The following is a 26,810-nucleotide window of genomic DNA, read 5'->3' as shown; positions in this document are numbered from 1 at the left end:
ATGGTGTGCTCTCAGAAATGTTTATCAGAAGTCCTGACCTTATTTTTGCAAATGTCCTAATGTAGCTACTTATAAAATGTAACCAATTAAGCAGGAATTAAAACGGGTTGTTGAAATCCACTCAGTTTTTGCCAAAATGAATATAAAGATAGCTTTGCAGCACCTGGAGGGTTCAAACTCAAACTTTATGAACTGTTAAGGCCCAAATACACAAATAAATGTACCAAAGACTAATAAAAGTGGGTTTAGCAAAATATGACCCCTTTAAATGAGATACAGACACTTAAACGGTTAAAGACCTAACCAACACCAGTGACTTAAAGCATCTACTGATCTAAAATATCACCAATAAAACACATGTAGTCTGACAAATGACAGTGGTCGTAGATACTTGTTTTTTATCGTCATTTAATAATGTATTTTGCTGAAAAGTCACTTTTGCTTCAGTTTTCTCTGTTTTGACATAATAAACATTGAATTTACTCTGAGGTTTTAAAACATTAAACATGATCAGGAACTAAAATATGCAAAATGCAACATCCAGAGAATAATATTGAAATAAATGGTGATAAATGACTTAGGAAAGGATAAATACAGAGAAAAATTAATTTGGAAGTTGCCACAAAAATAGTTGTAGGTCTTTTAGGGTTAAGGATAAACAGTAAGCACATCATTAACCTGTTCCAGATGTCACACAACAAGGTTTTGTCCTGCTCAGCCCTTTATAGAATAACAGAGTCTCAGATTATCACTACAGAGGTAATGATGTAGGACCTCCAGCAGATGATCTGGAGGGAAGTAATTAGAATATGGAGCTGTTTGGGAGACAGGGATTCAAGTCCTGCAAATTTAGTTTTGTTTTTCGTTTTGTTTTTACAAAAAAAATGCAGGCAAAGTCAAGCATTAAAAAACGCTTTTCGACACGTTAACACACACATTATCCACTGACTCACACATTAAATATTTGACTCTGCACACACTTAATTGTACTGTTTTACCACCAGTCACAACTGGATCCCACACATTTTTACATTAAATTTCACAACTTTTCCATCACAGGAAAGGACTGATAATATAATTTCCATGACTAACACCTTATACACTCTTGAAAGAAACTAAATGAAAATAAAAAAAAAACCTAATGAAAATTCTAAAAATTATAACCAAAAGAAAAATGCTAAATTGTTACATTTGTCCAGCTGCATCAAATTACACAGTTTATTGCTTGAAAAATACTTATTTCTTGACCATTTCTGATCGAATAATTACTACTGCTAATGCTAGCATCTTTAATCTGTATATATTATATGTATCATTATCATAATAAACAAACACACTGATCGGCTTCTGTTTCTATTTCAGTTGTACCTTATGAGATAAAGATCTACACCAGTGATGTGTTTGGTGCTGGAACAGACGCTGATGTCTTCATAGCTTTGTACGGGCGTAAAGGAGTGTGCACACAGCAGAAATCCCTGTGTGTCAACAAGAGAGAGAGACGGCTCTACTTTGAGAGGGGAGCTGAGGACATGTTCATTGTGGAGGTAGCTGTGTGTATATTTGGACATTAGATCCATCAAAACTGCAGCTGCAGGCCTGTGAACAATGTGCTGTTTTCCCAGTTGGAGGATGTTGGCGATGTTATAGAGAAGATCAGGATAGGACACGACAACAGGGGCACCAACCCAGGATGGCACCTGGATAGAGTCGAGATCAGAAGGCAACTCAGGAAGGGAAAGGTAGAACAAAGCATCTCCAGATCACACCTACATGCACAGACGCATCATTAAGAGTTTCTTTGTCTGCGCCTTCATTAAATCATTAACAGATAAATAATTTAACACCTTGTGGCTCATAGATCACTCAGAGTCAGATATACTTTCCCTCAGTGTTAAAAAAGAGACATAGCTGGGCCCAGTTTGGACGCGCTTCATCCATGTTTAATTACAGGGTTCAGAGACGACCATTTTCCCATGTGAGCGTTGGCTGGCCAAGTCAGAGGACGATGGTGAGACGGTGAGGGAGCTGGTACCCTCTGATATCATCACAGAGAAACTACTCCGAGATGGAAAACTAAAACGGACTGAGACAGAGGTGGAGGATGCTTTGGAAAGTACGTTTATGATTCCATCTACACTTGGGATGTTAAGCGGTGACAACTGTGCGTGTGCAAAGCTTAACACAATCTACAGGGTTTATGCAGGTCATTAAAAAGCATTAAAAGTCATTCAATAGATTTTGTGAAAATTAAGGCCTTTAATGCATTATAAAGCATTCAATCTGATGTCCAGAGGCATTAAAAATGAAATACACTTGATGGAAAAAAAGCATTACTATTCACGATTTATTTTGATTATAATAATTTTGATCAGAAGTATAGTGTGATGATTGACAGGCAGAACCCTTTAATTGGCTATTGTTTATGGTTGATGCACAAAGTCACAACACTGGACGCTTGAAGTGCAACGAGCTGTGAGCGTGCTCATGCTGTGGCGAAAGAGTGGAGGGAATATTAGCAAATGTTGGAAAAACTGGAAAATGCAAATTTCAGCAGAAGTGATTGGAGGATGAACCATTCAGAACCTGGTTAAATCCTGTCGACAGTAAACCATCATGTATAGATAAAATTATGTATAAAAGTGTATCTGCAGTTGGACATGGGCATTAAATTTGTTTAAAGTGGCATCAAAAAGCATTAAATTAGATTTGCTGATACCTACAGAGACCCTGATCTAAGTTCATATTTTAGCGCATGGTTTCCATTATATTACAAACATCTTTTCAGTGAACAATATAACTATGGAGCCTCTGAACATCAAGAAAAGCATCTGAACCCAGAGAGTATCTAACGAAGGGAAAACCCTGTTGAAGGACCAAATCCTCCTGTCATAACATAAGAACTTCCCCTTGTACATACAAATCTTGCTGTACTTTAAGCTTCTGAATTCATCGGCTGTGGCTCAGGAGGTAGAGTAGGTCGTCCACTAACTGAAGGTTTAGTGGTTTGAGTCCCGCTCTGTCCTAGTCAAGTACCGTTGTGTCCTTGGGCAAGACACTTCACCCACCTTGCCTCCAGTGTCACTCACACTGGTGCATGATTGTGTATGAATGTTCGGTGTTTGTCGGAGGGGCCGTTTGGCGTGAATTGTGGCTACAAATGTACTTTACTACCACCAGAATGAATAATGGATCAATAATGTATAGCGCTATGGGTGCCTTGAAAAGCGCTATAGAAGTCTAATCCTTTATTATTATCTTTAACTTCTTCCTTGTATCACAGCTCACACCTACAAGGTGTCGATACGGACGGGAGATATGTACGGAGCAGGAACAGATGCCAATGTGTTTCTCACAATCTATGGTGACCTCGGAGACACAGGGGAGCGAAAACTCGCCAAATCTGAAACCAACAAGAACAAGTTTGAGAGAGGAGAGGTATGTGAGGAAAATGTGTGAAATGTTATGTAACATGTACTATTTGTGTGTAAGGATTTCAGCTCCAGGTTTACAGTAGGTCACTCTGCCCTTCAGGTGGACAAGTTCACTATTGAGGCTGTGGATCTGGGGCAAGTCTTCAAGGTTCGCATTCGTCATGACAACTCCATGATTGGTGCAGACTGGTATTTGGACCAGGTGGAGGTGCAGGATGTGGACTCTGAGGAGGTGTACATGTTCCTGTGTGAGCGCTGGTTGTCGACAAAGAAAGAAGACAAACGCATAGACAGAACCTTCTTTGTCAAGGTTTGTTAAATAGAGAATGTAGAGTTGTGTTTCTGTGCAGATTCTATTAATACTTAACGTTGTTATGTCTGCTTTAGGGGTATGAGGGTGAACGAAACACTGATCCAAACACAAAGAAAATGGCCCTGGCCAAACTGGGACTGGACAGAAATGCCAATAAGAAGAAAAAGAAGAAAAAGGCAGCAGTAGTCGAAGAGGGTCCAAGTAAGACGACGACTTATTCTGCAGATTTCCCACATCAGAGCGTGCTTTTGTTTTACTGATTAGCTTAAGCCCCTTTTAGATATCCCATTTCTGTTAATCTGACAGCAATTGAGCACTCTGGTTGCTGGTCTGTAAAAGTTGCAACAGTTACTAAGTCGGATCTAGTGTCATTTCTATATCACTTTCAACACAGCACAAGGCCGAAAACCATCAGATTAACGTGAAGGTCTGTGCCCCACATTAGTCTTCTACAAAATAAGTTCAGTGGCACAGACCGCAAGTCAGTAATAACACACTCTTTCATCCTGATAATGATACTAAGACTCACCGCTGCACTTTTTACAGTTCCTCCATTACTGCAAGGGTTAGAGGAGATTTTTTGGGGGGCTGTATGAGGAATCTATCCATATTCAGTGTTTTACCTGATGTCGATTCAGGCCCACAGCCTCAGTTTGGAGAAGCACCAGTATGGAAATTAAGCGATGTACTGCTGTCCAATGTACTGTAGCCCACCTAAAAAAAATCACTGCCTATACTTAGCAAAAAAAACTGTCCATTTTTTACCTTGCAGATAACAAGAGCTGCATTTCTCCCATTGTTTCAATTTTTTTTTGTTATTTTAACACATTACTCTGGATCCAAACTAACAAACAGGCCAGCCATTACAGGCTACAGTAACAGTATACAAATAAATTCTCTCTGCAAGATAGCATTTTTGTTTTTGTGAAGGGTGCCTGATGCCTCTGAAGAGCACTTCAGGGCTTCAGACAGGCCTTCAGGGCTGTCTGGGAGAAGGGTAATGCAGTGAAAATATTCTAAATACAGTGTACACTTTAACTGACAGATATTTTTAGATGGCTAAAATCTTTTTAGGTTACTAAAGTATGGTTTCTGCTTCTCCAAACAAGGGTTCTGCTGAAGGTAATATACCAACTATGAAGTACCTCATATAACCCCACAAAAAAACTAACCCTTGAAGAAAATATGGGAATGTCTTCATGTAAAGTAATGACAAAAAATATTAAAAAGATGAAGCTAAGTGAACTGATAAATATCTCTTTTCTCAGTCATCCCCTACCACTTCACCTTGTCCACGGGGGTCGAACGTGATGCCAGCACCACAGCCAGGGTCTATGTTATCATCCTCGGCCCAAATGACACAGAAACAGACCGACTGTGGCTGGACCTGCCTGACGGAAAGAAAGCCTTTACAGCCGGCACCATGGAACACTTTGTGTGCTATGGGACTGACGTAGGAGAGATCAAGAGGGTGGAAGTGAGAATCTGGGACCGTATTTAGCTAAATCTGTGAAATCTCCTTTCAGTTCCCTCTCGCATGTTAAAAATTTAAATAAAGCCATTCGAGCTCAGCAATAATTAATTCTAACAGTGCCTTCTGGAATGAACATCAAATAAAATCAAATCAAATGATGTATAAATTCCCAGTGGTGCTTTCCCTTTCTCTTCTTCCGTCTCTCTCTTTCCTCTCTCTGTCTCTTCCTCAGCTCGGCCATAACGGTGTCACACCAGAGAGCTGCTGGTTGGTGAATGAGCTGTCGGTTGCCGTGCCAACCAAAGGTATCAAGTACATCTTTCCATGTAAGTGCTGGCTGGCTAAAGACAGGGGAGATGGTCTGACTGCCAGACTGTTCAACGTGCTGGACTCCAGCACGATCAACATTATCCGCAAAGTGAGTCACCGCAACTAAAATATGATACCTTGGAATGGATTCAGGGAATGTGTGATACAGAAAGGGAATTTTTTTTCTTTCTATTGATATTGTAGGTAGTTTATTCTGCAACAGTTGTCACAGGGGACACTCAGTCCGCAGGAACCGATACTAACATTTTTCTGACTGTTTACGGAGCCAATGGGTGCACAGAGGAAATGCTTCTACCTAAAAATGAGGACCGGTTAGTTCCCCTCTTACCACATAATAAACTTGATTAGCTTTATGTGAGACACAATTAAACACTCATATGTCTTAAAATGCTAACAAATCACCTCTGTCAAGGTTTGAAAGAGGTCAAGAGGACACTTTTACCCTGGAAATAGATGACATTGCTCCACTGAAGAAGATCAGAGTTCGGATAGATGGAACTGGGAGTCGCCCCGACTGGTTTCTTGACAGGGTAATGGAAATACTAGCCTCTGTTTGTCCGTTTTTATATTTTTTTGTTATTTGCCATCATTGTGTCAGTGTCTGAATAAATTCTAGATCCTGATGAGGAACCTGACAACAGAAGAAGTGTACGTGTTCACCTATGAGGAATGGCTGTCGAAGACCAAAGGGCCGAAGAGGACAAAGGTGTGTGAGCTGGCAGCTGTGGTGGATGAAGAGGAGATGGTGGAGAAAACAACCTACCTTCTTCAAGTCCAGACGAGTGACATCGCAAGTGAGACAGAGTTTGTTTTTTAAGACTATAGGCAACCTGATATTTGGCAACCTGATATTTAGCCTTAAGGTTAACACGTGTTGTGTAGTGCAACAGTGCAATATTTATTTTTTATCATTTTCAAGTTTCGGTTTAGTCCCAGGAACTAAAACTTTACTTCAGACTCCATTTCCACTGTGTTCTGAAAGCCAACACAGATGAGCCCCCTGTCAAAGCATTAAGAGAAACTGTACACATAAACACAGATATTATGATGGTAGCTGAAATAAAACGTGTACTCACCAATAACAAATGAACTCACAGAAAGGGAAAATAAGGTTAATAAGGTCCCACAACTTAAATGTAGACCTGGTCCCTGTAGTAGAGATGCATCATTCCCCCAAACATTAGTAGATCACAGGGAAAGCTCCTGCAGTTCTTAAAAAGGATATACTTTTTATGTTTTTGTTTTTTTTTAACTTTATCTTTATACTTACCTGTTGGTAAAATGTCAGTTAACCTAACTCACCCTAATAATCCAATTCCTACATAAAACCATATGTATATAATTATATTTTATATTCCATATTACATGCACATATTTAAGCAGACAGTTTGAATAAGGACGACATTGTTTGGGTTTCAACTTAAATTGAGTTTCAGTTATCTTGAAAAGGTGTTAAATGTGTCTCATAGCTGTAGACAACCTGTGAAAACACAAGACTTACACTGTGTGATTATTAAAGACTTACGATGTTCAAGCAGAACAAGCAGTGCTGCCACTAACTGATACATGTGGGTCTGTCCATTCTACACTGTTCATTCAGGTTAAACTAAATATTTATTATCTCGATTCCCCAGGTGCTGGCACCGATGCCAATGTGTTTGTGATTTTATTTGGGGAGTACGGAGACACTGGGACACTGCCTCTGAGGGACAGCACCAACAGAAACAAGTTTGAGCGTAAGGGCAAAGATACGTTCAGATTTTCTGACATGCTCAGTCTGGGTGAGCTGTCCAAACTCCGAGTGTGGCACGACAACAAAGGTGAGGAGGGAGCAGCGGTGGTGGGTATGGAAACAGAATGATGCTGATGTTTGTAAAACACCTGAAATGATAATAACCTGACTTTAGAGGCTACAGTGATGGTGATATTCTTGGCTTCAGTGTTTTGTGTTTTTTTTTTTTTTCATTTTAAAACAATAGAGCTCTGTATAGAAGGAATACAATAGTGTAATGCTGAATTTGTTTGTGAATAGGCCCTGGTCCAGGCTGGCACCTCGAGTACATTGATGTGAAAGATGAGGCCATGGACCAAACGTTCAGGTTCCCATGTGACCGCTGGTTGGCTAAAAATGAAGATGACGGGCAGATAATGAGGGAGTTGGCCTGCGCCAACAACGACTCTGTAGATCTCAGTGACAAAACCAGTTAGTAAAAATGGAAGTCTGTGGGCATAATTACAGCTTATCTAATTGGTGCAGATGAAAGACTTTGCTGCTAATTACAACCATTTGCCAGATGTGAAACGATAATAGTGTAACAATGTGTTTCTGCATTACTACAGAATATGAAATTGCCACAACAACTGCTAACACAGATAAAGCTTCCACCACGGAAAATGCCTGGATTGTGTTGGAGGGAAGAAAAGCCCGTTCCAAGGAGTTAGTGCTAGAGAATAAGAAAAAGAAGTTCTTATGGTAGGTCTTCAAAGAGAGTCTAGGTGCTGCACTGATGGTAAAAACCCTATTATGTGGCCTTCCATAATCTCCTTCCTTTCACATGTTTTGTTTTTCTACTCTCTTTTATCTTGTAGCTTCACTTTCTGTTCTTCAAGTCTTTAGTCTCAGGAGAGCTAATCCCATGAGACGCACAAAAGAAAAACTCCCTGCACGCCACTGAATTTAACTCTTCACAGACAGTAAAAAAAATAAGTTAAAAAAATCACATTTTACACAAACTCAATGTTGCTATCTTTTTCTGTCTTTTTCCCAGCGGTGCCACTGACACATTCGAGTTTTCGTCCAAGCACGTTGGAGAAATCGCTGGCATCTGCATCGGCCACATAACGAAAGACGGCAAAAAGCCAAAGGGTGAATCTTTCTGGTATGTTATGGAGGTAGTAGTGACAGAAAAGGAGCTGGGAAACAAGTGAGTGGAATCACAAAGTCTGTTCTGTTCTATTCAACATAACATTGATTGTGATGATGATGTAACTTCAATCCATTTCTTCTGTTCAGGTATTTCTTCCGCTGTGATTCTCAAATTCCCCTGGCAGCCAAAAAGGACCAATTCCAGACATTTGAGTGTTACAAATCTGTCGAGAGCTTCGCAAGCAAAGTCCGCAACCTGGTGCCCGTCAAGTATGAGATCATCGTCATCACTGGAGACGTTAAAGGCGCCGGGACAGACGCCAACGTTTTCATCACCATTTACGGCGTCAACGGTGACTCGGGCAAACGTCAACTCAGGCAGAAGTTTCGCAACCTTTTCGAACGAGGACGAACAGACCGTTTTGTGCTGGAGATGCTGGACCTCGGGGAGCTACTGAGGGTCAAAGTGGAGCACGACGACCACGGCTCCAGCAGTGGGTGGTATTTAGAGTGTGTTGAGGTGACCAACACAGCCAACTCAGTGACTACTATCTTTCAGTGTGGAAAGTGGCTAGACAAGAGCAAAGCCGACGGGCAGATTGAGCGTGTGCTATATCCCAGGTATTAGGAGGAGGATGCGCGAATCAAAAAGTGGCCAGGTATGTTTGTGCCAACTCTCTAGGTTGTCCCACTGCAGGTGTAATCTGCACAGCAGCCGTCTAAATGGAGACTTCAGGGCTGAGGGCCTGTTTTTCTTCACTCCACAAAACGCCATTTCCCATTGTCCTCTCTTACACCAACTCAAAATAAACTTCCACTGACTTCAGAACTGGAGCCTGAAGCAGATATTCCAACATTTATTCTTGTTTTTTTCCTTATTTCCTTTGTTTTGTTTGTATAGACCTTTTTCGCAGTAGACATTTTGGCTTGTAAAAGCAGGCTATTTTTCCGGATACCAATTACACCTGTGTTTTTTTTGCTTTAACTAGTCAAAATATGTGTTGTGAAAAAGGTCTCATTTCATGTAATAATGGCCAATTTAGGCTGTTTTTCAGTGAACACATTATGTTACTCCCAGCACAGAGTTCATCTGTTGATACTTAGAGTGAGAAAAAGATGGTCAATGCCAGAAAATTGTCTCAGGAAAACATATCTTGCTCTAAAATGTCTCTGTTGTGTGAAATAGGTATACATAGGTGTGATTGGCAAAGGACAAAAAAGCAGGAAAATATACGGTGCACCTACTAGGGATGCAATGGAAGAGAACTGTTTTGTACATGAAAAAATACAATTTGAAACTGAAAATACAACAGTGCATTCAAATGAAAAATAAGAGTATGAAAAGTTTTTTCAGGTTAAATATAACTTTGATTCACTGTTAATTCTTTTGAATAAATTATTTATTTTCATTTTTCACTTTCATATAAATTTTAATATATGAGGGTTTTTTTCAGTTGCATGTTATATCTTTTCAGATTCAGATCTTATTTTTTACAGTTTCAAATCTTATTTTTTCACTTTCAGATCTTTTTTTGCAAGCTTTAATGGAAAACCTGGAATTATCCAGAAGAATCACACCCCTGGATATATAAGGACACCAAAAAGACAGCACAGAATAGATTAGTTGTCAGCATTTTAGGCAGTTTATTTGAAAAACACATACAAAAAGATCATATACAAGACAATAAATAAAAAAGAGACAGAACAGTTTGGGTTAAGCTATGCAACTTTTTGCATCATCATTAGTAATAAATACAGTACAAAATCCACCCAGAGTGAATCTAAAGATTTTCCACAATATTCACTGATCATGTTATTCTTCATTATGATTTAGCTATTGCTTTCATATTATTGATACATACTTCTACTTTTCTATAAAATACTCAAGATCATAAAACATTGCGCGGTTACAGCAAAACAGCAGTGTGTTGTACAAAGATGGCCACTTCCCTTTTTCACTGGCAGGTTAATAATCAACATTTTTTCAGCAGCAAAGAAACATCTGAAATATTCAAGGTACAGCATCATATTAAACACATCTACAGAGCTACTCCCACATACACATAGGAAAACCTGAGAAGGACATGCATTAAAAAGCTTGTGCTTTAAGTTCTACTGTTCATTCCGGTTCATCAGCTTGAGTTAATACTATGGCTACTGTCCAGTTCGCTCTGGAGTAATGGGATACACTGTGGAGAACGTGGGGTAAGGCCAGTGAGAGCACGAAATGAAATAATAGTAAGACCAGCCAGCTTCATTCCAATCCAATACATGTTATAATAATTTGCAGGATTAGTAGAGTATTAATAAGAAATGCACACCGAAAACGTAGTAGTTAGCTTATTATACCCAGGTGTAAAACACGCTATCTATATTGTATAACCACAGTACACCAGAAATTTGCTCAATAAGATCAATGGCTCAAGTTAGCATGTTAGATACTTCCCGAAATCCCACACAAAGCAATTGCCAGCAATACATAAGAACAGATAGTACAGCACATTATGTGGGTCCTAAAGTAATAAGCACTAAACTGAGATCCAGATATGATTGAATATAAAGAACACATTTAACAAACAAAACAAAACAAAAAAATCAAATATGACTGATAATGGGATATAACGCAGTATCGTAACAACAGCAAGCGAATTCTACTGTAGAGCCATAAAGACAAAAGGGGCTGTACCCCACCATCTGCTTTGGATTAAAGCAGAGGATGGTATTCACAAAAGAAAAAGAAAAAGGAAATCAAGATGTCATGAATGGAATGTCGTCCAGATCAACAGCACCATGCTGGCTAGAAAATGTGTTGGGAACACCCCCCACTCAATTTTTCAACAAGTTTCTTTTTTTTCTCCTTTGAAAAAGAAAACACAGACGGCATGCAAAAGCATCCCCACCGACCAATGCATAATGAGGTATTGTTTTTTTTAATATTTTGTGTTATTTTAAATAAATATATTGATTAAATTGCAAAGTTATGAGATAGAGACATTAAATATTCCACCACAATAGCTAGCTAGCTACAGTTAGTAATAAATAATGATTGTTAAATACTTAAGGCATCTTTAATCACAGCATTCTATGTGAAACTAGCAAACCTCCATTTTCATCCATCTGTAATTTTTTGGATGGAGGTTTCATACGAAAAGAAAAAAAAAAGCAACACAAACAGTCACCCTCCAATAATACACAAGGAAGCATGAAAATACTTGTAACTGAACAGAAACACAAAATCTAGGACAAGAAGAACCCACGCCACCAAACCAAAATCAGGCAACTCCATATTATAGTGCATTTACAAACACAAGCTACATTATAACAACATTTAATGTTTTTGCAGCATTGCAGCTTTTTCTTCACTATGGTTAAAATGGACAGGGACTCGGCGTACTAGTACCATGTCCAGATTGGCATGTGAGCAGAAATAAAATTAAATTAAATTAAAAAAAAAAAAAATACAATAATAAGAGAAGGAAACAAATGGCAGAAAGACAAGTTGAAATAAAATTAAAACTTAATGTTAAGAACATTTGTTTGGTATTTTTCAAATGGATGGCTTTTTCTCCCTTTCACACTCCTTCAAGTGAACTACGCCAACATGGTTCATGCATGATATATAGAAAAACGGCTTCTATCACTGAACATATCACAGTTGTTCTAGCAATACCATACACTACTACCATGGGAGGGGGAGACAATCATACACATTCTAGCACATATCACAGGCAAACTAGTTTTTATTTTCCCTGTAACACCAGACACAGTCTTTTTATCAAACAGTGGGAGCAACTTAGATTGAAATGAAAGGAGCCGATACACAACGGAGGCGATTCACTGTATATAGAAATCACATGTGCTTGTTCGATAGGCAATAAGGTTCTGGTAATAGGTAATAGAAATGTCAGATTTTTCTCTCCTTTGATGGCAAGACTCAGGCACTGCATCCTCAAGCCCATGCCGGCCTCTCATGATCATGCCATGAATGAGGCAACAGAGAGGAGTTGCCGTCAGACGCACACCTACGAGCAGCTCTGTGAGTCCTAACGTTAGGAAAGAACGCTACACACGGGGTTTAGATCTGCGTCTGAGGGCAACTTTGGTCTACTTGAGATGAGTTGGGAGAGGGTGTAAGGGGGTGGGGAAGGGTGTTAGGTGCATTCTTGTCCTCCTCTATGAATGAGTGGGATCATCAGTCATCAGAGTATATGGTTCACATGCACAGACACAGTCCCTGTTTCTACTGCTCCACAATAACAACACAGCCCAAGCCTGCCATACAGCATGCACATCTGAGGCCTCTGCTCTAGATTATAGAGGCCCTACTACGACACTACACAGATCACTGAAAGCCATGCCTGCAGTTAGCGGTTTAGCATCAACTCTGATGGCTACTAACTGGAAATCCAAAACCATGTTAGACAACAACGAGGGATTTTTGGCCTTTTTACATGACTAGCTCTTTCTTCATTGCCTATGAAGTTTCACCACACTGAATATTCGCACTGTTACAGCTGTAGTCACCCTCTAGTTTTATTTTTCACAAACATATTTCTGAAAGCAAAGGCTTTTTGCTTGCTACACAACACTGTTACTCTGTAAATACTTATTCAGTACTATACTCCATAACACCACAAGCGTTCAGCTACAAGATTTCACACCAAACAACCTCATGCTAATCATTTTGATAATGTTCTGTACAGATGTGCTGAGGGCTTGGGCAGAGTGCAGCTTAAAGGATTTTTCACAGGCCTGGGAAGAGTTTTGGGTTTAGTGGCAGAGAAATGGCCCTAATACACCACACGAGCTGGGGAGGTTGGTAGTCAGAGTGTCATTTCTTGTTAGCTGTATGGAGAAATGCACACAGGGTACACAATCTGACAGTGTCGCATGAAGCCTCAGCACATCTGTCCATACGTTTTCCGCTCCTACCTTTAGCATCCAGCCAAGTCCATTCAACCAACCTTCAGTCCAGCCACCTATCTATGCATCAACCCCAATTCCTCGTTGTGTTGTAGGTGAGTGTGCTTTGTTGATCCCTCTGTCACAGCTGTCTTAGAAGGCAGGCTCATTGAGTGATGCAGAAGGGAAGAAGAAGGGTGTTTGGCAGAGCTTCCCCCAGGAAGGGAGGCAATGGAGAATTACAAGACCAGATCCAAAGCTGCGAGAGTCAACGCGAGCTATCAACTGTCGGGGGTCAGCTGGGTCTCAATGTCCACCCTACATATAGGGCATTTCCTGCTGGTGGCCAGCCATTGGTCCACGCACGCTTGGTGGAAGAGATGCATGCAGGGTAATCTCCTAAAAGAAAAAAACAAAGGGAAAAGGTGCAGATTTGAGCATGAATACAGCTGGTGTATACAGCTTGTGATATTATTTATTCGCTGTGAACAGAGATGAAAATAGAAAATCAACAAATCTGACTGAAACTATTGAGGCTCAGTGATGGAATGCAAGTCTTTTTATGTAATTACTGTATTCAGGTACAACTTTCAAATACTAGTACTCCATTTGATGCGGCTTTTCTGCTTTTACTCCACTGTTCTTGACTGACAGCTTTAGTTAATTTTCAGATTAGTTTTTCTTTCCCATCCTGTCCACTGAAAACCACACATCTACTTTATATGATTGTGATAAACTAAAGCAGTGGTTCTCAAACTTTGTACAGTGGAGTACCCCCTGAAATATACTTTTTTTAACCAAGTACCCCCAACTCCTGCTTCAGCATTTTTGATTGAAAAAAATGAGGCAAAATGTGTTCCTGTGCCAAAACTTTAACAAAAAACATATTTAACTCTGATATATATATATATATATATATATATATATATATATATATATATATATATATATATATATATATATATATAAACCCCACATTTTTAAAGTAAATTTTGTGAGCAAATAATAATCTGAAAAATGTCCTCTTTCACTGATAATAAAATAAATAAATTGGTCATTAATTAATAAATGAGCCTTTTATCAACAATAACTAACTACATAGCCACTCAAACTCATGAATAATATAAAATAGGAATGTTAGTAAAATGTTACCAAAGCTTAAATAAGATGATTGACAATACAACTATTATATGAATGTATTTATTGTGTTTTATATTTCAGCATTAATTCTCATTATTTATTTTGTATTCAGTACATGATGACTTATTTAATGTATTTTTCCAAAAAAATTTCAAGTACCCCCGGGCTTCTTCCATGTATCCCACTTTGGGAACCCCTGAACTAAAGAATAAATTGTTCCTTCATTGGTTGTTTGAGTTTCCTCCTTGTTAATTTAAAAAGTCCAACAACTACTTTTTGTGGCAACTTCTCTACATGTATTATAATATTATCTGCAGCATTTTGCATTTTTCAGTGAAAATCAGGTATTTTTTCCTGTATTAAATTTACCGATTCAGAGAAGCTCAGACTAAATTAAAAAGTGATTTTATCAAATTACAGAAAACTAAAGAAAAAATTACCTCTTCTGCAGCATATATCATGAATAGCTGAACATAAAAACAAGCCTCTACAACCACATCTCTAAGTAGGCTTTATTGGTGCGTCGATGCTGCAGAAGATGATGGTGTTTCCATGTTCACTACGGACCATCTGAACATCTAAATGGGTCATATCTGATGCTAACACAAGGCGGAGAAACTGCATTTTACCTGAATTATTTCAATGTATTGATAGGGTTAGAGGTTCACAAGTTATTAAATAGTTTAGAGCAGTAGATGGTTTTGTTGGCCGGTGGGTGTTGAGGTCTTTGAGAATTAAAAACAGTCTTGGATTCACTTGAAGACGTACCATCACAGAGCTGAAAACAGGCTCTTTTTTTCTGAGCTTATGAAAAGTTGACTTTTTTACCGATACATGTTTCGAAGAGGACAGCATCAGTACAAACAAACGATGATCTTACAGAATATGACACAGATGTTGATTAAACCACCAACAATGCATAAACTAGTTCAATACAGCAGGAAAATGAATCCTAAAACATCATGAAAAAAAACTCAGCGGGACCATTTTACTGCAGTGACTACTTTTACTTCTCATATTTTAAGTACATTTTGTTGATAATACAGGGTGGGGAAGCAAAATTTACAATATTTTGAGGCAGGGATTGAAAGACAGTGTATGACCAATTAGTTTATTGAAAGTCATGAGAATTTATTTGCCACAAGAAAATTTACATCATAGAAAATGTTTTTATTCTATGTGTCCTCCTTCTTTCTCAATAACTGCCTTCACACACTTCCTGAAACTTGCGCAAGTGTTCCTCAAATATTCAGGTGACAACTTCTCCCATTCTTCTTTAATAGTATCTTCCAGACTTTCTCGTAATAGTTTTGCTCATAGTCATTCTCTTCTTTCCATTATAAACAGTCTTTATGGACACTCCAACTATTTTTGAAATCTCCTTTGGTGTGCCGAGTGCATTCAGCAAATCACACACTCTTTGACGTTTGCTTTCCTGATTACTCATATGGGCAAAAGTTTCTGAAAAGGTATAGATAAGAGTGTTAGGTATGATTATGACATCAATATATGTTTGGTTTCAAAACAATTGATGTAGTGCCTGCTGAGAAAAAACAACTAAATGTTCATTGTAAATTTTGCTTCCCCACCCTGTACTTAAATACTTTTACTTAAGTAGCTGTAGCTGTTTTAAATGCATACTTTTACTCACAGTAGAATGTTTTCAATGCATTATTTTACTTAAGTAAAAAATCTGAATACTTCCTCTACTGTTCAACACTTGGCCATGTGGTTCCTACTAAAGAGGTCTCTAACTTTCTTTAAAATAGATATTAGCTATGCATGTTCATATTCCTTTAAATGATTTAATAATTTCCTAAAATATTTGCCAAAATAAATAGATAGAACACCTACTTTTGAACCACAAAGTGCAATGCTGTAATTACACTTTGTAAGAAGAAGCCACATAACACAACATGTACGTTTTTAATCATTCCTGCACAACAATAGAGGACTATTGTTGATAAGAAAAGTAAATAATATCCCCAGGCTCATCCTTAAACTTGTACTCGCCCGTTCAGTTCTGAGCTGCTACAATACGATCTCATGGGAGAGTGCACGATGATCAAACAACTGTGGTTACTCTGCTTAGCTACAGAAGGCCTTAAATGTTCTGTGTGCATGTGACAAACAGGCCCTGCCATGTCCAGTATCCAGATTGTGTCTGAAATATTTCCATTTGAGTCAGACTGTGGTTCACATTTGACATCAGAATGTGTCTCAAGTGGCCTCGCGATCAGATTTCGCTTCACAACTGACATTTGATAATATGCCACTGCAGCGGAGCGGTCTCATCTGCCTTTTTTAATACATTTATAAGGATGTTTTCTGTGTATTTCAGCTGTAATCACATGTATATTTAAAGCCGTCTGCTCTTTTCAGCCTCTAAAATAGCAGTTAGTGTTAGGTGTGAAAAAAAACGAAGGCTCTTGATGCTCTCAGAGAGTTGTCCTTTTTTTAAACTTATGACTCACACCTTAAGAAAATTACAACACTGTGAACTGAGTAACAGGGGAAAAAGTGGAGAATTTAGGCTTTTACACCCAAAAAGAAAGCAAAAATGACATTACTGAACAAGCTCCACCCATGTTATTTCGAAGATGTATAAAAACTGCTTTGAGTCTGCATTTCCTTCAGATATTATTCACTTACATTCTTCAGACCAGAGAAAAAGTTTTCATTAACTCAGTCATATTTTTGTCCTTTTACTTTTTCATGTTGCGACTTGGACAAATCACAACCGGACATGCATCATAAGATTTTCTGAAATGCTAATGTTGCCTTCGGGCAGTGTTTTCAGGATGAAGCAATGGAAGAAATCCTCTGACAGGATTTCCAAACCTGATGCTTTGAACTCATGTGGCAGAACCAATTTAGAGTTTAAAAAAAAAAAAAAAACAGCTCAAACTTTATAACCGTGTGTCCATTTGAGCTGCAAGTAGACTACATACTTGAATCAGACAATATCCTTGAGTTTACTCAGCAGGGAGGAGAGTGGCAACAGCTTTAACCTGCTTTTCTCAAACTTAAATAGCGGTTCTGCTGCATTGTAGAGGTTGGTTGTCAAAACAAACACTTTGAGCAAATATGACATTCCATAATGTTTGTTTTGAAGCCTAACCAAACCCTCACAAGACACTAAAGGGAAACCCTGCTCTCACACAACAAGTTTACTGAAAATAATCCGTGTTTGGAGAATGTAACTAACAATAAGGACAACACATTCATCCCCTGGGGAGGACGAGTTAAAGCTAAACTCCATTATCATCACAGCTGCGTAACATTTTTTCTCCCCTTTAACAGTGTGTACCTGACATCCTCTCCATCCTCCAGCATTGACAGACAGATGGTGCACTTCTCGTCGGTGTCCAGCTCCTCATCATCCAGACACATCTTCAGGTCCTGGGGTATTCTCTTCAAAAAGGAAAACACACAGAGGAAAAACAGCCTTTAATTATGGATTAATGTCGTGCAACTACGTGTTAGATTTTCTAATGTTTATGCCATGGGTGAGTGTGATTCAGCCTAGACGGGAGAGAAAATGAAGCACCTCATCACTAGAGGAGAGAGGGAAAAAAAACAAAAAATCCTTCGACATCAGATATAAAGGACTCAATTATTTCCTCTCACTCGCAGTGTTCCAAACGATCTGACACCCTTTCTCAAGTATTTGGGTCATATTCAGTGTCGATGGTTTTTTAAATTCATTCCACGTACATATCTGCAGACAGCTGGATGAGTCATCCCTCGTCTTGTATTGTGTACACTGCAGACCTGTCTCGCTAATCTGCCAGCAGAAATTGGTCTGACCTTTGAACTCCTGCGAGAGTCGTAACCCCCGCCATCGCGCTCTTCTTCTCTCTTTGATCCTGCCGACCCTGCACCGACCTCTTTCCATTTCTTTCCTTTCCTTTAGATCTAGTGCAACAGCTCATTTCGTAGCCGGTGCTTCATTTGTACCAGACCGCATCAAAAATAAAATAGATTAGTCATATAGCCGGCAGGTACAGAGCAGACAACCTTACCTTTTTGTACTTATGGGGGAAAGTGAATCTCTCTATGGTGGTTTGGACCGCTCCTCGGTTTACACTGCCCAGTCTGTCCTCCAGCTGCAGAAGCTCCTACAAACGTGGACATTTCATTTTAACCCATTTTATGTAAAACAAACAAAACAAAACAAACTTTTCTGCAATTAACTCACTAGATTAAGAAACCAAACAGATGTATAAACAGCTAAAAGATATAGAAGCGGTAAATATATAAAAATAAACTAATAAAATGGATGCTTCAAGGAACAGGAAGAAGCCTCTCAGATAAAACAATTGGATCTCCTTCAAATGAAAACAAATGTCCTCGGATTAAAGGCAGCTGGATCATTTGGGGCATCTGCTACCCAGAGTAATTGGAAATAAGAAAATCTGTTGTACACTCAAGCCAACCCAGAGCATTTGGTCACAGAGAAACAATGATAAATTAGTGTCGACTGGTGTGTCTGTCGAGGAGACGAAGAAGCGGCACAGACCTCGTAGCTCTCTCTAACAGCAGACGCGTGGCGGGAGGGGTTGAGACTCTGCAGAGCCAGCAAGTGCAGCTGGGGATATGGGTAGTTTCTGATCTCATGGACAACCTGGGAGATGACAGATAAAAGAAGCAAGTGTCAGCTCTGCGGCGGACATCAGACAGACGGGAACACAGGTTATCCCCCTGTTGCTGGGCGTCAGGTTTAATGTAAGAAACCCAGGGGAGACTCATCGCAGGGAAGTTCATCCAGACAAACATGATTGATTGTGCTGAGGCGGACCGGCAGCTCACCACTTGTGTTGAGGCATTGTTTCTGGGGAAGTGGTGCATCCTCGGAGAGGTCAAGTAGTGCTGATAGTGCTGCGGCAGCGGATGGATGTGGTACTGGTGAGGGGGTAGGCCAGCGTCGACGCTTAGATCCCTGGACAGAAAAGCAGAAAGATGAGTCACTCAAGGGCACAAAGGTCATTATATCACAGTGGTTTGGAAAAATCATCTTTCAGTAACAGTAGAGTTATTCACAACACAGAAGCCTCTCAGATTTCCGAGGATGTGTGTTTACTCTAACTACAACTCCACAGTCCTTGAATGCTGTTGAATAATCTCTCTTCCACTAGCGCTTCACCTCGATTTACGACACGTGTCACATCACATTAGGAAGATTTCAAAGAGAACTAGCTCCTAGTTCTGTCTCACACAGCTCCAAGTCCTCATAAAAGAGTTAAGATTTTTATCAATCGTATATTGGTCAAGTATCTACAGGTTTCTAGCGCTCTTCCTTTCCAGTAATTACAGGGATATCATGTATTGAAAAACTATACATAGGATTTCCAAAACACAGTTATTTTTAACATTTCAAAGAATTCAAGTATCAAGAGAGTATCGAGTTTCAGACCTCTCATTATGATTTGTGGATGAGATATTCTTCCACTAGAGTTCTCTGTTCTCAGTTTCTATCTCATATCTAAATGTTTGTTCTTCCTCACAGTTTTACTGATTACTACTATAGTTTCTAACCATTTTCCTCTATTACAAAAAACATTAAAGGGGTCATATTTTTGCTAAACCCACTTTTATTAGTCTTTGGTACATTTATTTGTGTATTTGGACCCTAATAGTTCAAAAAGTTTGAATTTGAACCCTCCAGGTGCTGCAAAGCTATCTTTATATTCATTCCAGCAAAAATCGAGTGGATTTTTACAACCCAATTTAATTCCTTCTTAATTTGTTAAGTTTACAACTAATTACGTCATGACATTTCCACATATAAGGTCAAGACTTCCGACAAACATTTCTCTGAGTACGCCATAATCGTTTGTCAGCAGCAGCGGTTGTAGTCCATACTAAAAATATGTCCAAACTTCAAGCCGATTACCTAAAATGTTCAGTTGTTGATTGTATTAACGAACACAAGTGGCTGAATGGGGCAGAGCAGCACGGTCAACAACCTGGAGGGGGTGGGGTCATGTGCATTTAAAGGGCCAGCGCTCAGAACGACCTTTTTTGTGTCATTACTCAGATATAGGGTTGAAGATGGACCTGTGGAGTTTAATTAAAGAAGAATTCAGACCCAAGCATAGCATTTACAGTTTATGTAGACCATAGGGAAATGTTTTAAAATGTATAATTCCATTTAAAAAAACAAAATATCACTCCTTTAAAGCATCACTGTTTAGTGTCAAGTACTGGTTTACTTGGGCCAATTCTCTACTTTTTCTTCAGCCACTTTAATTAAGTCTTGGCTCATGTTTGAAAGCGAATTTGACGAGAAAACCATTTGACCAAATTTGAGTATTGACACTGATATGAGTGGTTTATGATGTTATTTGATGGTGCAAAATGTTTTCCTGTGATATCGGAGTTGTTGCATTTTACCTTTAACTGCAAAGAAGAGATACAAAAATAATATTTCTTTACCAGTCTGTTCCTTCAGCTAGGTAGCGGGGCTGCTGCACCACAGGCTGAGGCGGGACGTGAAGCGGGGGAGCAAACTCATAACCGGGCCGCAGTCTGTGGGGCTGGTGAGGAACTCTCTCTGGGGTGCGTCTACTAAGACAAATAACCAAGCATTTGAAAACATCCTGGAGAAATAAATGTTTGTAACTAATATGTTGCTGTAAAATCCTCCCCAATGGGATGCTTGGAGCCTGAATGAATGAGCTGAGATTTTCTGTACTGCAATTTCCCCTAAAACTGAGTCAGACAGTGCAGGTACCTGGAGGGTGGCAGGATGTGTCGGTGCTGAGCCTCGAGGATCTGCTGCTGGAGGAGGTATTGCTGGTGTAATGCCTGAGGTAGGAAGGGAGGGGCAGGGATGTCCTGGAACTGAGGGCCGGGCAGGGGGTTGAGGGGTGGGTGGAGTGGAGGGCCATGCTGGTGGCCGGGAGGGGCCAGGTGGGGGTTAATGCCTGACTGTGGCTGCCCTGGGTGGGGCATGGGGAAGTCCATGGGCAGCGGGGCCTGAGGACCTAACTGGAAGTGCCGGCAAGAGGTAGCATGGCTGTGCTGCTGCTGCTGCTGTTGCTGTTGCCGGTTGAAATGGGATCCTGTGGAGGATAAGGAGAAGTCGTCAGGCACCTGAGAGGACAGATTAGCTGGAATTAATTGTGGGTGAAATGTGGTGTCACTGTGTGTGTGATATAGCATGTTAATGAAGCCCTACCTCTTACCTAGGGTGAAAAATACTTCTGTGGGGTGGAAAATGGTTATCACAAGTGCCATGAAAATGAATACCAAGTTTTTTGGTCCTGTACAGAACGTGAGCTCTCTTTAATTGCATTTCCAACTTCTGGTTCGACTCCTGGGTCTTCTGATTCACAGACAAGGAAACTGGATCAGAACAGATGAAGTCTGCAACTACCAGTATGTGGTATTCAGCGCAGCTCAGTTCTTGTACATTTTGCAGCTGACAGTGGGTCAGTGCCCTCAACAGAAACCCCATTTACTTGGTGCTCTGTAAGACATTCATTAAACTTTTGGTGCCATATGACCTTAAACAATTCTTTCCTTCATAAAAAAAAAATGAAAGCAGGGAATAGATACCACTCAAATCAACTGTATCTTTTGTTTCTTACACATGCAATAAAGCTCCGCTGAATTCTCTCCCATATGAACATTCAGGAGTTGAGAGGAAATAACTTGAATGCCTTTTTTTTTTACTCTCCCCGACCACAGCTATTTGGCAAGAACAGTGAACAGACTGCTGTCGAGACTCGACAAGGAGAAAAAGACTAGTTATGCTTTGGTTCAATATGTTTTTAATAGTGCACTTAAGCTTAGAAAGAACATTTTGATTTAAGAATGGCTGAAAAAAGTGGAATAACAAATTTCATCTTGATTAAAAACTTTTGAGGAAACCCTGGCCAATGAAAGCCCCAAAAGGCCTGCAATGGAGTGCTCCGTTTTTTCCATTGAGCAGACACTAGGCAGTGAATTTTACAGTCGTCTATGAGTTTAGAGACTAAAAATGTGTATTGCTTGTTAGGTTTTAGGACACCTTAATAGTCTTTAATAGTTTTAAAAACCATGAGTTCTGTGTAAACAGTGGAAGGATCCTTTTTAATCACAAGGAAATTGGCAAAGTCTACATTGCATTTACTAAGAGTACGCTTGAAAAATGCAGTGTGATTTTGTAACACCCAAGAATATAAGGAGTATGGCTTTCCAGCAATATTTTCAGCTTGACAGTCGTCAGTGTAGCTGAGCAGAGAAGCAATGACCTTGCTGACATGGGTCAAAGGCTCAAGTCTAGACTGCAAGTTACACACTGCATTTTCAGGCGTCTCAGTGAAACGATCACCATGAATGACAGCAGATAGACTTATTCAGGCCCTGTGATGGAGGAAGCGTGGAAATCGTCTATCTTTGTCACAGCGGGGGAGGAGGTGGGTGGGGGGTGGTGGGGAGGGGGGGCAGGTAGGGACAAGGGAGAGGGAGGACAATAAATGGAATCAGCAAGAAGCACACTGAAGGTTAGGAAAAACACTATATTCTTTATTGAAAAAATATTAGTATACGTGAAATTTGTGTTTTCTTTCTTGTTTGTTTGTAATAATAGTATAAATCCATGCAACAAAAATAAACAACATAGACTGAAGGCAAGGCCCACCATGCTCCATATAGGGTTAAAAAGAACAAAAGCGGCATCCAATGAGCAGACGTGTTGGCTACAGCACATGATTCCAGTACAGCAGGATACATCTTTACTACAGAAAGATTACATTGGATTTTAACTAGTCAATGTAGAAAAACAAAAACCAAAAATTATGAATCATAAATGTGACCATGCATTGAAAGTACTATTACCAGAACAAAAGGTAAAGAGAGACCACAACCAAACAATAAAGACGTTATTACTAATAGAGGATCTCTTTAGCAGTGCAGGAAAATAGGCATCCCTGTGAAATGGATAGCATTTTGGCCTTATGTTAGTGGGGAAATTGGGAAGTGATGAACCACCAGTGAGCACATTTTGCTTACTTGTATGTTTATTGTTTCATTTGCCCTTAGAGGGCAAATGGCCCCGACAATTCAGTGTGATTCAAAGCTTGAAATTTGCAAAGGGAACAAAACGATTACACAAAAATGGAGACAGTTATGACAGGTTGTTGTGTGCAGGTGCAGTGTACCGTTAGTAATTTTTCAATAGATCACATTTTTTGCCGAAATGATGAGTTCAGGCTTGGTCAATACAAATGGCATGCATGTGGTCCCAATTTGCATGCTATGGTCAATTGGAGGTCAGTTTCATCATGTACATTGCACCTTGTGTGAAGAAGAGGAGGATGAGCCAAATTCTGGTGTTCAACAATGCAGTGCAGTATTTGAAGTCATGCAAAATGTATCCACTTTACAGGAATTTACAGCATGTTGTCTATAAAGACTGGATGGGAGGTACACAATGACATTCAACTGATATCTAAAAAGGAGCTAAATGTTTACTCAGTGCTACAGCAAATTGACAGAAAAAAAGACAAAAAAGGTGCTCTGTTCTAGGTGTTAGCTAATTTTTAGTCTGTTTAACATGGAAAGTCTATGGCTGAATACATCTCGGGAGGGGTGCTTTTTAATACCAATGTCGTCTTCTGATGGAAAGAGGAAATGAAGAAGGGATTCACAATACAGCTAAATGCAGAGAACAGGCAGAGGCCACGCCACACCACACAGCAGCAGATGATCATTAGCTACACAATGGGGGGGACGACAAAGATCTGATAAATGCAGAATGTAGAGCCAGCCTCCATACTATGAAACAGGGAAATAAGAACAGAAATAAAAGCACAATGAAATCACTGATGCCACTGTTGTGAAATTAATGTTACACTGTAGCTTTTATCATTGTTTAACTGTGACCGCATACTCGGGTCTTGCAATTCGGCAGCCTTAACAGCTGCTGAATGGCCAATTAGCAATGAACAGAAACAAATTGACGACTCGGAAGTCAAATCTCATCGGGCAATTGGCCGTTGATCGATTAATACATCGGCCAATTGACGCGGATAATTACCGAAATCGCTATGGAAAAAAAACGGCGAGGCTAGTAGAAGCAGATGATCTTCAAATGACATCATCCGAGCACAGATAAGCTGACTGGCTGGAGAGGCTACGTCTATTTTGCGGTATTTTACAGTGCACATACACTATAGCGCCTTGGAAAAACACATTGCATCGTAATGTTATTGGACTGAACACAGCCCCAATAAAATATTCAGCAGATTAACGTTGTCCCTACATGATAGTCTGTGTAGGAATGCGTTTTTGGCTCCAGGTACACTGGCCCGTACGCCCCGTGTATGTGCAATCCTTTGTGAGAAATGTTTCTGTTCCAATGTACAGCCTGACCCACAGAGAGAGTTAGCTTATCTCGCGCGACGCCGTTTGCTTTTTTAAATTATTAATTATGCGTAAAAAAAACAAACCGAAAAACTGCATTAATCCTTTGACTTTTAAACCACAAAGACTTAGCACGAATTATCGTAGTAGCACGTTGCGGAATTTGTCAAGGAAAAATTGGACGGTTAGTTTTCCCGAAAACACCTAACCGAGCTAACGCAACGGCTAACGAGCTAGCTAGCCAACAGCTGCAGTGAATATTAAGATAAACAGGGCACATGTTTTGGATTGATATGAATATTAAAACCGTACCTCTGTTTCTTACTGAGCCGAATACAGGAAGAACCAGATATCCGACATGCACTAACACCATCCTGGGATCCTTGTCTTATGTTTCCGCTGGGTTATTTGGAGAGATAAAGTAGGAGTAGCCCATGCGGATCTACATTCAGGCGGTTGGTTGTTGCTGGCTGGCTAGCACCACGGGCAAACCAAATGAAACGACTGTCTGACTCGGCTGGCTGTCGTTGACAAAAGCAGACATGTCATTTGATGTCCGATGCAAAAGAGGGCGATGTTGAGGCGAAACCTCCAACTTGGCAGCGTCTCACAGAAAACATACAGTAGTTTACCCCGAACCCCGCACAACATCTAAACACAGTTTTACCCACAGTAGAAAATACTTAAAGCTCCTGTTCAGACACATTAAATGACAAAACTAGAATACTCAATAATACTTCAAATAATAATTTGTGTCTGATGGACCTTTGTTTTTTTTCCCATAAAAATATTATATTACTACTACTACACGACACTCTCGAGGACTAAGCTGTGGAAAATTATATAATAATAATAATAATAATAATAATAATAATAATAATAATAATAATAATAATGGACAACCCTCACAAGGACTAAGTGGTAAGAAATAAATCAGTATTAATAACAACAATAATAATAATTTTTATTACATACATCTCTCATCCAGGATTTCTAAATATGCATATTGTTCATGTCAAAGCTGTTTGATACCAATTATTTCCTATTTTAATCTTCTGTACAGCACTTTGGTCCACTGTGGTTGTTTTAAAGTGCTTTATAAATAATGTTAGATTGGATTGGATTGGATTGGATTTTAAATTTTTTTCCTATTTGTCCTCCACATCTTTATCTTCTTCCATCATCGAGTTCTAAATCGTACAAAGACATCCAAAAAAAAAAACTATTCATTTAAGTTTTGGAAATATTGTTAATAGGCCATGTAGTCCCATGTGTCATGTAATTTGTAGACACAGAACCAAGAGGGATTATATATTTTGTCCTAAAGTGCATGTAGATTAAAATAATAATAATAATAATAAATCATTATTTTTACTTTGTGTCTTTTACTTGTGTCATTGCAAATGAGGGTTAGTCTTCGATGATGTTTGACTTTGAATAAAGCAAAGGAATTCAGTAAAAGATTTTACTTTATGTTGTTTGTTACAGTTTCGTCTTTGTAATGTACTGAAGATGTATTGTTCAAATATATGAACTGATTTTATTACTACAGTAGTGGAGACAGCTAAAATATACATAGTATACAGGAGGATACTATTTTAGCTTCTTTGATTATGTTTCTAACATTTTTTTAAAAAAATATTGAATCTTTGGTTATTAGAGAGGGGAAAAAAATGCCTGTCATCTGTCACAGTCCATTTGCTGCTTGTCATTTATAATATGTTCAAGTACTGAATGGAATGGCTCAAAACTTTGGGTTGTATTGCTAAATTATTAAAATCCTATCACCAGCATGGTATTATATTGGTCTACTAAAGAATAAAAGAGGATAATTTTATCTTATGGCTTGAATAAATTGGGCTTCATTTGGATATTATGTTCGTCAATAAATATAGTAAAGTGAAGATAGGACCAACAAAATTTTTACAATGCTTGTTATGTGACTTGTCAAATCTTGGCTGTAAATAAAGCTGCAGTACCATCTCCTAGACGGTAGGGGGC

The 26,810-nt window shown here is 39.3% G+C and overlaps 2 protein-coding genes across 6 annotated transcripts in view; one reads left to right on the top strand and one right to left on the bottom strand.

The window, feature by feature from the left end:
* The window catches only part of loxhd1b (lipoxygenase homology PLAT domains 1b), a 32,395-nt gene extending 23,147 nt beyond the window's left edge, over nucleotides 1-9,248 (top strand). The window contains exons 28-43 of the mRNA XM_030143362.1: nucleotides 1,363-1,544; nucleotides 1,623-1,739; nucleotides 1,951-2,113; nucleotides 3,281-3,435; nucleotides 3,532-3,741; nucleotides 3,819-3,945; nucleotides 5,013-5,221; nucleotides 5,451-5,636; nucleotides 5,732-5,859; nucleotides 5,961-6,078; nucleotides 6,165-6,342; nucleotides 7,183-7,368; nucleotides 7,581-7,751; nucleotides 7,889-8,021; nucleotides 8,317-8,472; nucleotides 8,562-9,248. Of these exons, the coding sequence (XP_029999222.1) occupies nucleotides 1,363-1,544; nucleotides 1,623-1,739; nucleotides 1,951-2,113; nucleotides 3,281-3,435; nucleotides 3,532-3,741; nucleotides 3,819-3,945; nucleotides 5,013-5,221; nucleotides 5,451-5,636; nucleotides 5,732-5,859; nucleotides 5,961-6,078; nucleotides 6,165-6,342; nucleotides 7,183-7,368; nucleotides 7,581-7,751; nucleotides 7,889-8,021; nucleotides 8,317-8,472; nucleotides 8,562-9,042 (2,900 nt within the window). The 3' untranslated portion in view covers nucleotides 9,043-9,248. The remainder of the gene's footprint in view (nucleotides 1-1,362; nucleotides 1,545-1,622; nucleotides 1,740-1,950; nucleotides 2,114-3,280; nucleotides 3,436-3,531; nucleotides 3,742-3,818; nucleotides 3,946-5,012; nucleotides 5,222-5,450; nucleotides 5,637-5,731; nucleotides 5,860-5,960; nucleotides 6,079-6,164; nucleotides 6,343-7,182; nucleotides 7,369-7,580; nucleotides 7,752-7,888; nucleotides 8,022-8,316; nucleotides 8,473-8,561) is intronic.
* A 786-nt stretch (nucleotides 9,249-10,034) lies between these two features.
* On the bottom strand, nucleotides 10,035-25,352 carry ark2cb (arkadia (RNF111) C-terminal like ring finger ubiquitin ligase 2Cb). Of its 5 annotated transcripts, none has more exons than XM_030142705.1 (8): nucleotides 25,122-25,352; nucleotides 21,193-24,221; nucleotides 20,895-21,026; nucleotides 19,269-19,398; nucleotides 18,979-19,083; nucleotides 18,482-18,577; nucleotides 17,767-17,870; nucleotides 10,035-13,715 (listed from the first exon to the last, which is right to left on the bottom strand). In XM_030142705.1, the coding sequence occupies exons 2-8, from the start codon at nucleotides 21,621-21,623 to the stop codon at nucleotides 13,598-13,600; spliced, it is 1,116 nt and encodes a 371-aa protein (XP_029998565.1). In that variant the 5' UTR covers nucleotides 21,624-24,221; nucleotides 25,122-25,352; the 3' UTR covers nucleotides 10,035-13,597. The 5 variants fall into 5 exon arrangements, with proteins under 5 accessions (XP_029998565.1, XP_029998567.1, XP_029998566.1 ...); XM_030142707.1 differs by having other exon boundaries at nucleotides 20,895-21,023; XM_030142706.1 differs by having other exon boundaries at nucleotides 21,193-24,160.
* Between the last annotated feature and the right edge of the window lie 1,458 nt (nucleotides 25,353-26,810).

This window comes from Sphaeramia orbicularis, chromosome 9 (genome assembly GCF_902148855.1).
Source record: "Sphaeramia orbicularis chromosome 9, fSphaOr1.1, whole genome shotgun sequence".
NCBI classification, from domain to species: Eukaryota; Metazoa; Chordata; class Actinopteri; order Kurtiformes; family Apogonidae; genus Sphaeramia; species Sphaeramia orbicularis.
Note: the sequence above shows the minus strand (reverse complement) of the source record. Positions and strands in the feature narration are given on the sequence as shown.

Coding starts and splice junctions, on each gene's coding strand:
- ark2cb (XM_030142705.1), bottom strand. CDS start 21,623: ATGCTATATCACACACACAGTGACACCACATTTCACCCACAATTAATT. Junction 21,027..21,192: donor CACATCCTGCCACCCTCCAG/GTACCTGCACTG, acceptor TATTTGTCTTAG/TAGACGCACCCCAGAGAGAG. Junction 19,399..20,894: donor CTAGCTGAAGGAACAGACTG/GTAAAGAAATAT, acceptor TTTTCTGTCCAG/GGATCTAAGCGTCGACGCTG.